This window comes from Convolutriloba macropyga, unplaced genomic scaffold, assembly GCF_964194025.1.
Source record: "Convolutriloba macropyga unplaced genomic scaffold, txConMacr16.3 SCAFFOLD_3118, whole genome shotgun sequence".
Taxonomy (NCBI): Eukaryota; Metazoa; Xenacoelomorpha; order Acoela; family Convolutidae; genus Convolutriloba; species Convolutriloba macropyga.
The window spans coordinates 12,181-25,964 of NW_027453383.1; the positions used below are offsets into that span (position 1 = coordinate 12,181).

A 13,784-nucleotide genomic window follows, 5' to 3' on the forward strand; every position below is an offset into this window, starting at 1 on the left:
CGCTTGTCCGGAAGGAGGCATTTCACTGCTGCTTGGTTCAGGGCTTTTCGAAAATTGTCCCAAGACTGCTCTGTATTCTCGAAATCGCCGCTCTTATCAAGATGTAACTTGACCTCCTGCGTGAATAAGTCACGCGTTGTTTCATCTTGCAGCTTTGCAGAACTGATTCTGGGCGTGAAGCATGACTTTTTAGATACTTCCGCAATGACCAGTTCGTGATCGGTAATTGTGGTTTTCCCTCTTCTGGACCTCACATTCGTCAGACATCCTCTGTATCTCTCTGCAAACAGAATGTGATCCAGCATCTTTTTTCGACAACTCGGATCGGGAGGGTTGAAGGTGTACCGATGCACTTGTCGATGCTGGAACCATGTACCACCTACGAGCAATTTGTGTGAAGTGCAAAATGATAACAACTTTTCAGAGTTTTCATTTTCTTCACCCATTCCAAACGGGCCTCTGCAGCTCATGGTGTCATTCAACTGGTGTCCAGGCTCTGCATTGAGGTCACCGATGACACAAATACGCTCCCTATGTTTGAAACTGGAAACTAGGTCTGAAAGTTGACTCCAAAACAAATCCTTCTCTTGGAGACTAGCTTCATTCGTAGGTGCGTAGCAGACAACAACAGCTAGATTGGCTCTCCTCTGAGCCGCGAACTTGACGTAGCAAATACGTTCACTTAGAGCCACTTGTTCTACGATGCTGTTTATCAATGACTTCTTTACAGCAACGCCCACTCCTCCTTGTCTCGACTTTACACCAGACAACCACGAGTCAGACAGGTAGAGCTTGTGGTCTCCGAGATCAATTTCTTGCTCCTGCAATCTCGTCTCCTGCACTCCCAGAATATCCAACTTGTATCGCGCCAGATCCATTTTCAAAGCCTCTAGAGATCCGGCTTGGGTCAGTGTTCTGACGTTTAAAGTTGCAATTCTGAGTTGGTTCCTCGGGAGATTTTTAGCACCCCTTACCCGGGACTCGGGGCCATGGTTGATACTCATTGCTTTGGTGTTTGAAGGCTGAGATACGACTAGTTGCGCCACAAACTAGAAGACCAGTGCCTCGTTAGCTCGACCATGTGAGCGTAGATCCGCAGCACATGACCTACCCCCAGGGGACACCACGTGGAGGTGAGGTTGGATTTTGTCCCCCACTACTAGTACTACTACTACTACTACTACTACTACTACTACTACTACTACTACTACTACTACTACTACTACTACTACTACTACTACTACTACTACTACTACTACTACTACTACTACTACTACTACTACTACTACTACTACTACTACTACTACTACTACTACTACTACTACTACTACTACTACTACTACTACTACTACTACTACTACTACTACTACTACTACTACTACTACTACTACTACTACTACTACTACTACTACTACTACTACTACTACTACTACTACTACTACTACTACTACTACTACTACTACTACTACTACTACTACTACTACTACTACTACTACTACTACTACTACTACTATTACTACTACTACTACTATTGAATCACTGAGTTCTCAAAAACAATTGGTGCCTGAATTCTCGTTGGTATCTAATTGATGCTGCGTGATGCTCATGTAATTTCTAACTTATATAAAGTTCTCATCCATGAATATTCATTATTTATTTTCCGACAATTTTTTTAGCAAGAAGAAAAGAGTTTCTACACGGAGTTTTGCTGATTTCGCAGATTTCGCATTGAGTTTAGTTATTTTGCTGATTTCGCTTCGTGAGACAATTTTCCGCAAAAAATTTTATCTTTCAAGATCTTGAAAGAATTTTGTAGGATTCTGGTATCATTAAACATTGTTTTAACGGATCATATAAAAATCGTCCCATAACTTAGGAGAGCAAGATCTCTTGAAAAGCCTTAAATGTTGTTTTCACCAAAATTTAGATTTTACTTTGCTATGCACCAAAAAACGGGCTATTGTTTCTGCTGGGTATTAAATATGAATGACGTAGCCTACAGACTGCCGAAATTACTGCAAAATAGACCTGCGTGCCGTTAATTACAGATAGATGTCGATTCAGAAATGAGTTGGAAAAAGTGTTTGCAGCCAACATAGAAACGTATAACGAAAAAGGGTGCATCATTGAGAACATATTTGATGCAAAAGACTTTGATATTGCGATTCGAACCTCAATCACCGATCTAAGCGTCCGAGGCATTCAAAACTAGGCTATCAGGCCCATTGTCATCGCTATTCTTAAAACAAATGTTGTTTCAACAAACGGCTTTATTTCCTAATGCAAGCAATTTAGGCCACGCAAAAGCAAGAAATCAAGCGTGAAAAGGTCATTGAAAACGTGAAGCGACAGAATGATCTAGAGCAAATGTAAAACGAAATAATGAGTCAGATGACGAAACAAAAAACCAAGAGCAGCACAATATAGCTCCGCTCAGCGTACATTTTTTCTGCTATAATATACAAGTAAGGTTGTATTGTGTCAGCATAGCTTTGAAACCAACTTAAAAACTGAATTGATTGTTTACCGCTTGTTTATTCATGCATTCATTTACGCTATTCAAGTGCACAATGAAAACAATGAATCATAGTAAATTTTAATTGCTAAATTTTTCATTCGAAATAAATAAATCGCAAGAATTCTGGGACAGTTTGAAAATGATAATTTACTTTTTATTAAATGAAAGTTCATTTTTTTAAGTTTCAAAATCGATCATTGGATAATGAATTCGCAACCATATTTTGTAGGAACCTCAACCTTAGCGTATGGTTAATGATTTTTTCTTAACACTGGTATTAAAACTCAGTACCCATAAAATTATTGGTCGTAATGAAATTGCAATCGAAAGATCTTTCGAATCTTCAGATTTTCTTAGAACAAATTAAAGAAATTTTTATTGAAAACCGGAGCTGTAAATATTTTTCTCACGTTATTGAAAATATGCTCTACTGTCTATTGGTGGCCATTTCAAAGGTTTGCCGATAATAACAGTTTTGTACCTCTCCGCAAAAATATCATTCGGCGAAACTTGCTGAACAAAAAGTAGGGCTAGTATAAAATTCCTAGCCACCGATTGAAAAGAGTTGGAACAAAAAGTTCCGGCAGTTTTATTTCTCACCTGAACTCAACAAATTTGACCAGGCGTTGAACTGATGTTTTGAACACTTGGATGACGTCGATTTTAGCTGAAAAATAAATAAATTTCTACATAATTTCTCGAGTACTTTACACAATTTTTCACACAATTAACACAAATGGACAACTGATAAATTGTTGTCACGTTATACATGAATAATTACGTCAGTTTTGATTTTTTGACACTCATAGCTAACAGAATCCTGGGATAAAGCCTGATAATTTTAATATTAAACTATTTCTCACATAACTGCCGAATTAACCAAAAATTGGTAGTCTTGAAAAGAACTTATGACAAAAATATGAGTAATCATGCCAAGATTTTGAAATGGCAAGAAATCATCAGAATATCAATGAAGTTGCAACATATTTGCATGGGGGGCTGTCCTCAACGCGACTGGTTGACAGGTCAACAAAAAAGAGCAAAGAGGTGCAAAGTTCAAAAAAACTTTCTATTTTTGAAAACAGTTAAATTCACAGTTATTATGATCATTTATATCTCCAAAGGAAGCAATTGAGAGGTGTCGTTACCCAATGTCCAATTAAGCGCAAGGTCAAAGCCAATGGGACCTACAATTATTGTTATGAATTAAAAAGAAACAAAACAAACAAAAGGAACAAAAATATAAAATTCTAAAACAGTTCATGAAACCCCGTCGTAACAGCAGTAAAAAAATCCGAGAGACAAATGTTTGAAGCCAAAACCGTCAAAAGATTAATTTTTAGCTCACTGGAAACGGGTTATGACCTTTGTTTACAGAGACTGAGTTACAAATCGACAGAAAAACTATTTAAAAAATTGACGAAGCTCAAAAAGCTATATATGTTTTTGAAAACAAATATTTTCGAAAGTCAAAAATGACTGAAGATTTAGACAAAAAGCGGTGAATTAGGTATCAATACCTCAGGAAGTCAATTCTAACTGTTAAAAATGAGACTAAGTCACGACCCCACAAATAACAACAAAAATATAAAGAAGTCAAAATTTCAAACAATTTTACGACGTCACACCGTTCAAAGCACTATTTTGATAGGATGTTATCTGCTAGAACTGAAATTTTTCAGTTTCTCCTGGTATTAACATCAACGAGTCGTCCTTATAAGAGGACTACGTAGACATGGCAAGAAAAAGAAACCCAAAAGATGAACAGTATAGAAATCTCGAAAACTTTTTTGAAACTAAATGGTCGAAGCCATCATTCACAACGTATAACCAAGCGCAAAAAAAATTGAATCAAAAAAAGTAGTTGAGACTACTAATTATTGAGATTGAGTTACTTGATGACAATAATGAATGCAAAGAGGAGACAGTTGAAAAAAAAATGTTTTAACCTCTATTTTTATTTTAAGTCATTAAATCAAACAGCTATAAACTGAAATATTTAACTAGTTTGACTTATACATTCTGGGGAAGCAATTGAGATCTGTCGCTATCATTTATATGGCGTACAACAACAAAAAAAGAAAGAAAAACATAGGCGAAAACTTAAAAAATACAAAAAATTTTTGCGAGATTTACGTGTCTCAGCCCAAAGAGCATAAACTGTGCAACAAAATCAATTAACAGATCCAGATACGCTATTCTCTCACTATGTGCATTTTCCGTAGTATGCTTTTTTTCAATTGGATTTGTCAAAATTGTGATAAATTGACGAGAAAACAAAATGAACTCTTAAAAAATGCAATTATGCTGAAATAATAAAAAAAATTGAAAACGCGCAGTATCAAAACGAAGTAGCCATTAGTTGAACATAAAACCGTTACAAGAGTTATATTAAAACTCACAGGAAATTAGTTTCTGCCTGTTTTTTATGAGACTGCGCCCAAAGTTGCCACAATTAAGACAAAATAGAGGCAAAATTCAAAAATTCACCAAGACATTCCTAAAACAAAGATATTCACAGTCATAACAGAAACTAGATAACAACTGAAGAAATTTCTAGGTTCATTTAAATTTCCTAAGCTAACCTGATCATTGTTTGGGGACACTAAGTCTTCGGGCTACAAAAAGTATAGCAAATGAATGCAAAACTTAAGAAGTCCTAAAAATTTTTAAGAAAACAACTTGTAAAGAGCCTTAAGAACCATGAGTTTAACTCTGATACCATAAAATAATCTCGTTGGGCGTTGTTTATTTTGAATTCTATCGTTCATCAATTGAGCCCTCATTTGAAATTCTTGGCAGTAATTTACTTAAAAAACATTTATATAGCGGAAATATTTTAAAAAGAAAGATTGCGCCCTATTAAAATCTAGAAGTTTTCTTGGTAAAGATCCATGGTGATATCAAGATCAACTCAAATATTGCTGCGTGTCTAGCAAAACACTCAATTGTTCAAATGGTTGCGAAATAGATCATTTTTAAACAAAAACGTCCAGTTTGTCAAAAATAAATAGTGCATTTTGTATAATTATCGAGTTTAATTTTGCAAAAAACTGTCAAAATTATAATTCCAGAAGACTCCTAAAGCCAGCGGAAGTACAACTAGCTTGTTTTTGAGCTTAGGAAGAACATGACCGCAGTTTTAAGGTGTCTACTTCCTGTAAATATGAAGCAGTTGGGCTAAAATAACAAATTTAGTCACATTTTTGATGAAAAAATTCTGAATTTTGAAAAATTTAGCATAAAATCTAGCCAAAAAACTCGGATCGAACAATTCAGTAACCCTCCTCTATCTTTAGAGATAGAATCAATAACCCTGCAGTTGACAATTTTAACATATGTCAGCAAAATTGACGAAAATTTGGTCAAAAATACCCAAAATATGAATGAAAACAGATGAATTACGTCTAATATTCACAAAACTTTAAACCTCGATAACTCCCTATAAAAAGCAAAATTGGAAAAATCTTTTTAATTTCACACTCTACGCCGGATGGGCTTTCTAAAGATACCACTCGCAACTTTCTACGATGAATATATCGATCGGCCAAAATTGTCTGAACAAAAAAAACCCATTTGAGTATAGAGTTCCTCCCGCACTAAAGTGGGTCGGAACAAAAACGCAGGTAAAGTCACGTGATTTGGATGTTTTGGCACCCCTTCTGGACTTTCGGCCTCCAATTCCGAGTAGGTCTTTCAAGAGCAGAAGTGAGTAGTAGACACTGCTGAAGCCATCATCCTAAACATGCTCACAATTCATTATAACTTTATAAACATAACTACTGAGAACAATTATCAAATTATTTATATACATATATGTCCTCGTTTCCCAAAGGATTTCTCAATCCTGGGATGAGATAACCTTGAATCTCCCATCCTAGTGGCATCTTGAGGAAAAAATATCAAAAAAGGTGATTTCATTTGCAAAACGGTCAAATCACGATCATACAGGTAGAAACAAAACATAAGGGTTTTGGACAGAAAAAACATACGTTTTTTTTGGACAGAATTTAAAGTCGGGCTCCTGTCTTAATGCACATCTAGACAGAGGTTCACGAGGCAAGGCAGATGTGATTAAACAGACCTGAGTTGGCAACGAGGTGAAAGGAACGGCACAGTGGTAACAGTTTAAAGCTATTCTACTGAAGTAGTTTATTCAAGCAGATTAATTTTCCTCACATGGCATCAATGCTTGCAATTGCATTTCTACTCTTTTGTAAAAAAACAAATGTATCTGAATTCCGAGTGTGCGACTCAACTGGGTATTGCGATTAATTATTTAATTTCACTGCTTTGCTCAATTTTTTTTAAAGATCGGCGCAGTTTCCGCAGAAAGATGCCTGGCAGCTTGTAAACATTTTCCACCCCAACTCACGGCAATTCCTAAGGTGCTTATCAGTAGTAACTTGGAGTCTCTGCTACTGTACTAACTTCTTCATCTCGGTCACTTGAAGCGATTGAGTCATTGAGAATAGTCATGAAGACATTCATGAGAATCATGTAGCAACTGGTCATGAAGAGGACGAAGAATGCTCCTCCTAGAATCGGCTGCACTATCAATAGATTCTTGAACGTGAACTTCCCTGAAAAAAATAACAACTCAATGGTTTAATTAAACTACCTAAACTACCGTAGTCCAGACCTATAGACTTATGAAAAGTGGAGGGGATGGAGTTGGGTGGGGTGGTCAAAATTGACCATAATATTACACAGCAAAGCTTCTTAGTTAAGGTCCAACAAAAGTCTTTTTTAATGGGTAGAGCAAAAGTGTTCACTTGGAATTTATGGTCGAGCATGGTTTTTTCTTAGGTCGAGGTCTAGACTAGGCTAACAGGAGTGACTAACCAATACAAATTTTAAAATGACATCAGAATTTGAAAAATCGATTATGAATACTCATATTCCAGAAAGAGGAGAGAAGAGAAGGAGGTAACCGTTACTGATTGTTGAGCTGTTACTAACCAAGCAACATTGACCCGCACTCCTGAAGTGAATTAATGAAGTTGCAGTAATTCTTAATCATTCTTCCAAATAGGAGATTGCCACACACTGCAAACCCAACGAATATCACCACGAACATGAGAGAGAAAGCAGCCAGTTGTGGTCCGGACTGTTTCAGAATGGCCACAAAGATTCGAGTGATGCGATTGAATTCCATCAGTTGAAGCATTTTGGCTAAAATCAAATAAATTATATTTCATAAAATTGCGCATGTCTTTGATTATATATTATTGTGCCTTGAATATGCAAAGAGGATAGGAAATTATCCAAATTATGACTAACCATTTGACAAAATGTTTGTGAACACTGCTCATTTCTGCCGAAATTTTGTCATTTTTAACTACTTGACCTGTTATTCAATTAACTTACGTCAACATAGCTGGCAAATTACTTCATTAGCTGCGATTTAGAGGGCGGTAAAATGTGTATAGCAGCAGATAATAAAATTGATTAGAAAAAGTTGCCGTTGCAAATTAATGGCTATTAAAAAAAATGTTTCCGTTTATCTCTTTAAAAATCTAAAAGCTTGCTCTTTTGAGTACACATGTTTAATGATTACAGCCTTTGTTATAACATTACGCAATCATTGACGTTAAAATTTCCTTGAGTACCCGTAATGGAGTCTAATAACAATGCTAAAAGGTCATTTAGGATGAAAAACCTATCGCTCAATTGAAACTAAAACTCACAGCCAATTAATTTTGGTCACATAAACATCATCTTTTCTTACAAGCTTTGAGATCTTGTAATTGCAAATCCCAGGCTGAGTAGCAAATCAATATTTGGTATGCCCAGTGCGTCGCAGGTCGAAAAACCTTTGTACAAACCGTCGTAGGTGGACCCTGCCTACGTCTGTGCTTTTGTATAAACGTGCGTTTGCCTACGCCTAGACTCTTGTAAAAACGTGCGTTTGCCTACGCCTAGACTCTTGTATAAATGTGCGTTTGCCTACGCCTAGACTCTTGTATAAACGTGCGTTTGCCTACGCCTAGACTCTTGTATAAGCGTGCGTTTGCCTACGCCTAGACTCTTGTATAAACGTGCGTTTGCCTACGCCTAGACTATTGTAAAAACGTGCGTTTGCCTACGCCTAGACTATTGTAAAAACGTGCATTTGCCTACGCCTAGACTCTTGTATAAATGTGCGTTTGCCTACGCCTAGAATATCTTAACGTGCGTTTGCCTACGCCTAGACTATTGTAAAAACGTGCGTTTGCCTACGCCTAGACTCTTGTAAAAACGTGCGTTTGCCTACGCCTAGACTCTTGTAAAAACGTGCGTTTGCCTACGCCTAGACTCTTGTATAAACGTGCGTTTGCCTACGCCTAGACTCTTGTAAAAACGTGCGTTTGCCTACGCCTAGACTCTTGTATAAACGTGCGTTTGCCTACGCCTAGACTCTTGTAAAACGTGCGTTTGCCTACGCCTAGACTATTGTAAAAATGTGCGTTTGCCTAAGCCTAGACTCTTGTATAAACGTGCGTTTGCCTACGCCTAGACTATTGTAAAAACGTGCGTTTGCCTACGCCAAGACTATTGTAAAAACGTGCGTTTGCCTAAGCCTAGACTCTTGTATAAACGTGCGTTTGCCTAAGCCTAGACTCTTGTATAAACGTGCGTTTGCCTACGCCTAGAATATTGTAAAAACGTGCGTTTACCTACGCCTAGACTCTTGTATAAACGTGCATTTGCCTACGCCTAGAATCTCTTAACGTGCGTTTGCCTACGCCTAGAATCTTGTAAAAACGTGCGTTTGCCTACGCCTAGACTCCTGTAAAAACGTGCGTTTGCCTACGCCTAGACTCTTGTATAAGCGTGCGTTTGCCTACGCCTAGAATCTTGTATAAACGTGCTTTTGCCTACGCCTAGACTATTGTAAAAACGTGCGTTTGCCTACGCCTAGACTATTGTAAAAACGTGCGTTTGCCTACGCCTAGACTCTTGTATAAACGTGCGTTTGCCTACGCCTAGAACCTCTTAACGTGCGTTTGCCTACGCCTAGACTATCGTAAAAACGTGCGCTTGCCTACGCCTAGACTCTTGTAAAAAAGTGCGTTTGCCTACGCCTAGACTCTTGTAAAAACGTGCGTTTGCCTACGCCTAGACTCTTGTATAAACGTGCGTTTGCCTTCGCCTAGACTGTTGTAAAAACGTGCGTTTGCCTACGCCTAGAATCTCTCAACGTGCGTTTGCCTACCCCTAGACTATTGTAAAAACGTGAGTTTGCCTACGCCTAGACTATTGTAAAAACGTGCGTTTGCCTACGCCTAGAATATTGTAAAAACGTGCGCCTGCCTACGCTTAGACTCTTGTATAAACTTGCGTTTGCCTACGCCTAGACGCTTGCAAAAACGTGCGTTTGCCTACGCCTAGACGCTTGTATAAACGTGCGTTTGCCTACGCCTAGACTATTGTAAAAACGTGCTTTTGCCTACGCCTAGACTCTTGCATAAACGTGAGTTTGCCTACGCCTAGAATATCTTAACGTGCGTTTGCCTACGCCTAGACTATTGTAAAAACGTGCGTTTGCCTACGCCTAGACTCTTGTAAAAACGTGCGTTTGCCTACGCCTAGACTCTTGTAAAAACGTGCGTTTGCCTACGCCTAGACTCTTGTATAAACGTGCGTTTGCCTACGCCTAGACTCTTGTAAAAACGTGCGTTTGCCTTCGCCTAGACTGTTGTAAAAACGTGCGTTTGCCTACGCCTAGAATCTCTCAACGTGCGTTTGCCTACCCCTAGACTATTGTAAAAACGTGAGTTTGCCTACGCCTAGACTATTGTAAAAACGTGCGTTTGCCTACGCCTAGAATATTGTAAAAACGTGCGCCTGCCTACGCTTAGACTCTTGTATAAACTTGCGTTTGCCTACGCCTAGACGCTTGCAAAAACGTGCGTTTGCCTACGCCTAGACGCTTGTATAAACGTGCGTTTGCCTACGCCTAGACTATTGTAAAAACGTGCTTTTGCCTACGCCTAGACTCTTGCATAAACGTGAGTTTGCCTACGCCTAGAATCTCTTAACGTGCGTTTGCCTACGCCTAGACTATTGTAAAAACTTGCGTTTGCCTACGCCTAGACTCTTGTATGAACGTGCGTTTGCCTACGCCTAGACTCTTGTAAAAACGTGCGTTCGCCTACGCCTAGACTCTTGTATAAAGGTGCGTTTGCCTACGCCTAGACTATTGTAAAAACGTGCGTTTGCCTACGCCTAGACTCTTGTATAAACGTGCGTTTGCCTACGCCTAGAATCTTGTAACGTGCGTTTGCCTACGCCTAGACTCTTGTAAAAACGTGCGTTTGCTACGCCTAGATTCTTGTATAAACGTGCGTTTGCCTACGCCTAGACTCTTGTATAAATGTGCGTTTGCCTACGCCTAGACTATTGTATAAACGTGCGTTTGGGCTTTTGTACGTTTTTGTTCAAGATTTTCTGCTTACATCAAATTTTCTTTCGTTCAAGAAAATCCGAAGCGTTGATAGCCAGATTTTTCAATCGGGTGAAAGACTTGTTCCAACCAATTTTAAACTAGAATTTCTTCATTTGTAAACAAGTCTCACAACTAGCCTTAATACATGTATTCTTATTCATCTTTTGAGAACATTGCTTACTTTAAATTTATACCGGTTTTTGAAACATATAAGCGAGAAAACGTGAGTGAAGTTCAAAAACGTGTCATTAAATTTCATGCTCTCAACGTAAGTACTTTTAGAAGATTTAAAGTAATTACATTCCACGCACTTTGTAAATAGCATATACCCTTAATAGAAATAAAATCCACCCTCAAACTAACTTAGGGTATTTGAATTTCACACTCAGTGTAATTAATTTCATGACTTTGATATTAGGGGCTTCTATGCAACCAAATTTCTAAAAGTTGAGGTAAGTAAATTTCAGGCTTTTTGATTTTTTCATCAATATTCCGCAGCTGTCATTGCGCATTTTATTTACAAAAAAACTATTAGAAGTCCTTACAAAGCTACGTTTTGAATTGTCGAGCTAAAATGGCAAATAGATTTCAGGTGAATTCTACTCACAAAAGATAAGAATTATTTTGCACAAAAATTTAAGCGTTATCCACGACCCCCGTAGGGCAACGAAATTTGCTAAGGGTCAAGCAACTCCTAATGTTTCTCGCCAACATGGTTGCTTTTTTGATGTGCATTTTGTTTTGTTTGATATGACATGAACTGTTCATTTTGGTTTTTGGATATATTTATATTTGATTTGTGTGAGTTTAATCTGATTTTTTTTAACCCTGAAACGTTCTTGCTGACTCATCTACATGCACACATGAGTATAATACAAGCTAAAATGACTAATCGTTATGAAATGCGTACGACATGCGTAATGACATGGTTATTAAGTAACATGATTTGATTCAATCTCAATCAATCAACTGTGTTTTTAAAGTCCCTCCCACTATAATTATTTCAGTTCGACAGTTTGGACATAGCCAACTTTGGTCATACGATAGTCATTGAACGCACCAAATGTTTTTATGAGTTATTGTCCATACTTTCTCGCGCTTAAGTTTTACCATGTTCAAACATCCAATTTTCCATATCGTGTCTGACAGGGTAGATTTTTTGGCATTATTTATTGACACGTGTCTACAAGAAACTATTGATGAAATTTGTTGGATTTTCTGAACGACGCGGCTGCTACTTACCACATACGAAGAACACGATAAGACCAGTAAGCATAATGTATATTTCATTCCACATCACAATTGTAGACATCTCGTAGAACTCTGAAACAAAACTAATGTTAGTTACAACAGCCTTTTGTGTCAGTGTGCGACAGCTACACGCAAGCATTTGTCATTCTAGTATCGCGAAAAACACCAAAATAAGTCTAAGTTTGGTGTTTTTCTGGTCGTGGAATCAGACATCTCAATATGAAAAAGGAATCAGGATTATAAAGAGACAATAGTTCGTGTAATCTACTTAATTGTTTAATAATAATAATAATAATAATAATAATAATAATAATAATAATAATAATAATAATAATAATAATAATAATAATAATAATAATAATAATAATAATGAATTTAACTAAACTTGGTTGCACCAAGCTTAGTACGTCCCTAACGGGGCTTGAATTTGGTTTCCCTCAAACACTGTCCATCCATATGGGTACAATTTGTAATTAAAATTCTTCTTAGCTAAATCAAATAGATATTCTTTGACTTCTTTTTTGAATTTGTGAGGACTTGAATATGGGTTATAGTTGGGAAAATCACGCGCCAGTGACATCGAATTGTTGAAGTTTGTAACTCGTTGGAAAAAATTTGATCGGCAACGCTGGCGATTACATTCGTTTGAGTATAAAAATATTTTCTCGTTTGATCGTGTTTTCGGATGTCCATTCCTTATTTGCCAAAATTGCTCTCCCTCAAGTGGAAGTTTTCTTGTCAAAATTCTGTTCAAAACTACGAGATCCAAAAAGACAATTTGATATGTGATCGGAAGTAAATTTACTGATCGAAGACAATAATTGTATTCTTTATCAGTAAAATGACTGTTTGATTGTATCCATTTTAAACTTTTTCTCTGAAGCCTTTCCATTTGCCTAACGATACTTTTACTGGCAAACCAAACATTTGATCCATAAAACAAGATTGATATAATGTAAGTTTTGACTAGGTTGCATTTAACTGACAATTTTGTTTCACTTGGAATTGATCTCTTTAGATAAGCAAGCTTCTGATTGGCTTTTCGTAGAACAAAACTTAAATGATAGTCCCATGACAAATTTTCGGAAAAATATATGCCCAGGTCTTCGAAGTGTATTTCCTGTGGGATGTTTCTATGGCTGGGAAGACGCAAAATTTGCTTGTTTTGATTTTTACGTAAGGAAAATTGCACGTTTTTAAATTTATCGAAATTGAAGTTTAACCGATTCTCCTTGCTCCACACAATAGCATTTTCAATATCTTTTTCCAGCTGCATTTTATTGTCTACAGTGCTGACGATTTTTGTGTCATCCGCGTATAAAAAGCACTCATTGACAATTATTTCGGGTAGGTCATTTATATAAACGGAAAAAAGAAACACAGTGAAAATTGACCCTTGAGGCCCACCGCTGGTGATCGGTCGAAAGTCCGATTTTCCGCAAGATATTACAACTCTCTGTTGTCGATCTGTTAAATATGACGCAAAAAACCTCAAGAAAGCACTATCAAATCCCATTCGACATAATTTTACAAGTATGATGTTATAATTGATGGTGTCAAAGGCTTTTGCTATGTCTAGATACA

The 13,784-nt window shown here is 37.3% G+C and overlaps 1 protein-coding gene across 1 annotated transcript; it reads right to left on the reverse strand.

The window, feature by feature from the left end:
- Positions 1-3,118: 3,118 nt before the first annotated feature.
- Positions 3,119-12,268, reverse strand: LOC142358247 (polycystin-2-like protein 2; the record flags this gene model as incomplete). The annotated part of the gene is made up of 5 exons (XM_075409688.1): positions 12,192-12,268; positions 7,481-7,693; positions 6,950-7,101; positions 6,155-6,257; positions 3,119-3,185 (listed from the first exon to the last, which is right to left on the reverse strand). Coding segments are annotated over exons 1-5 (605 nt in total), but the record flags the coding sequence as incomplete, so codon positions are not given.
- Positions 12,269-13,784: the final 1,516 nt, after the last annotated feature.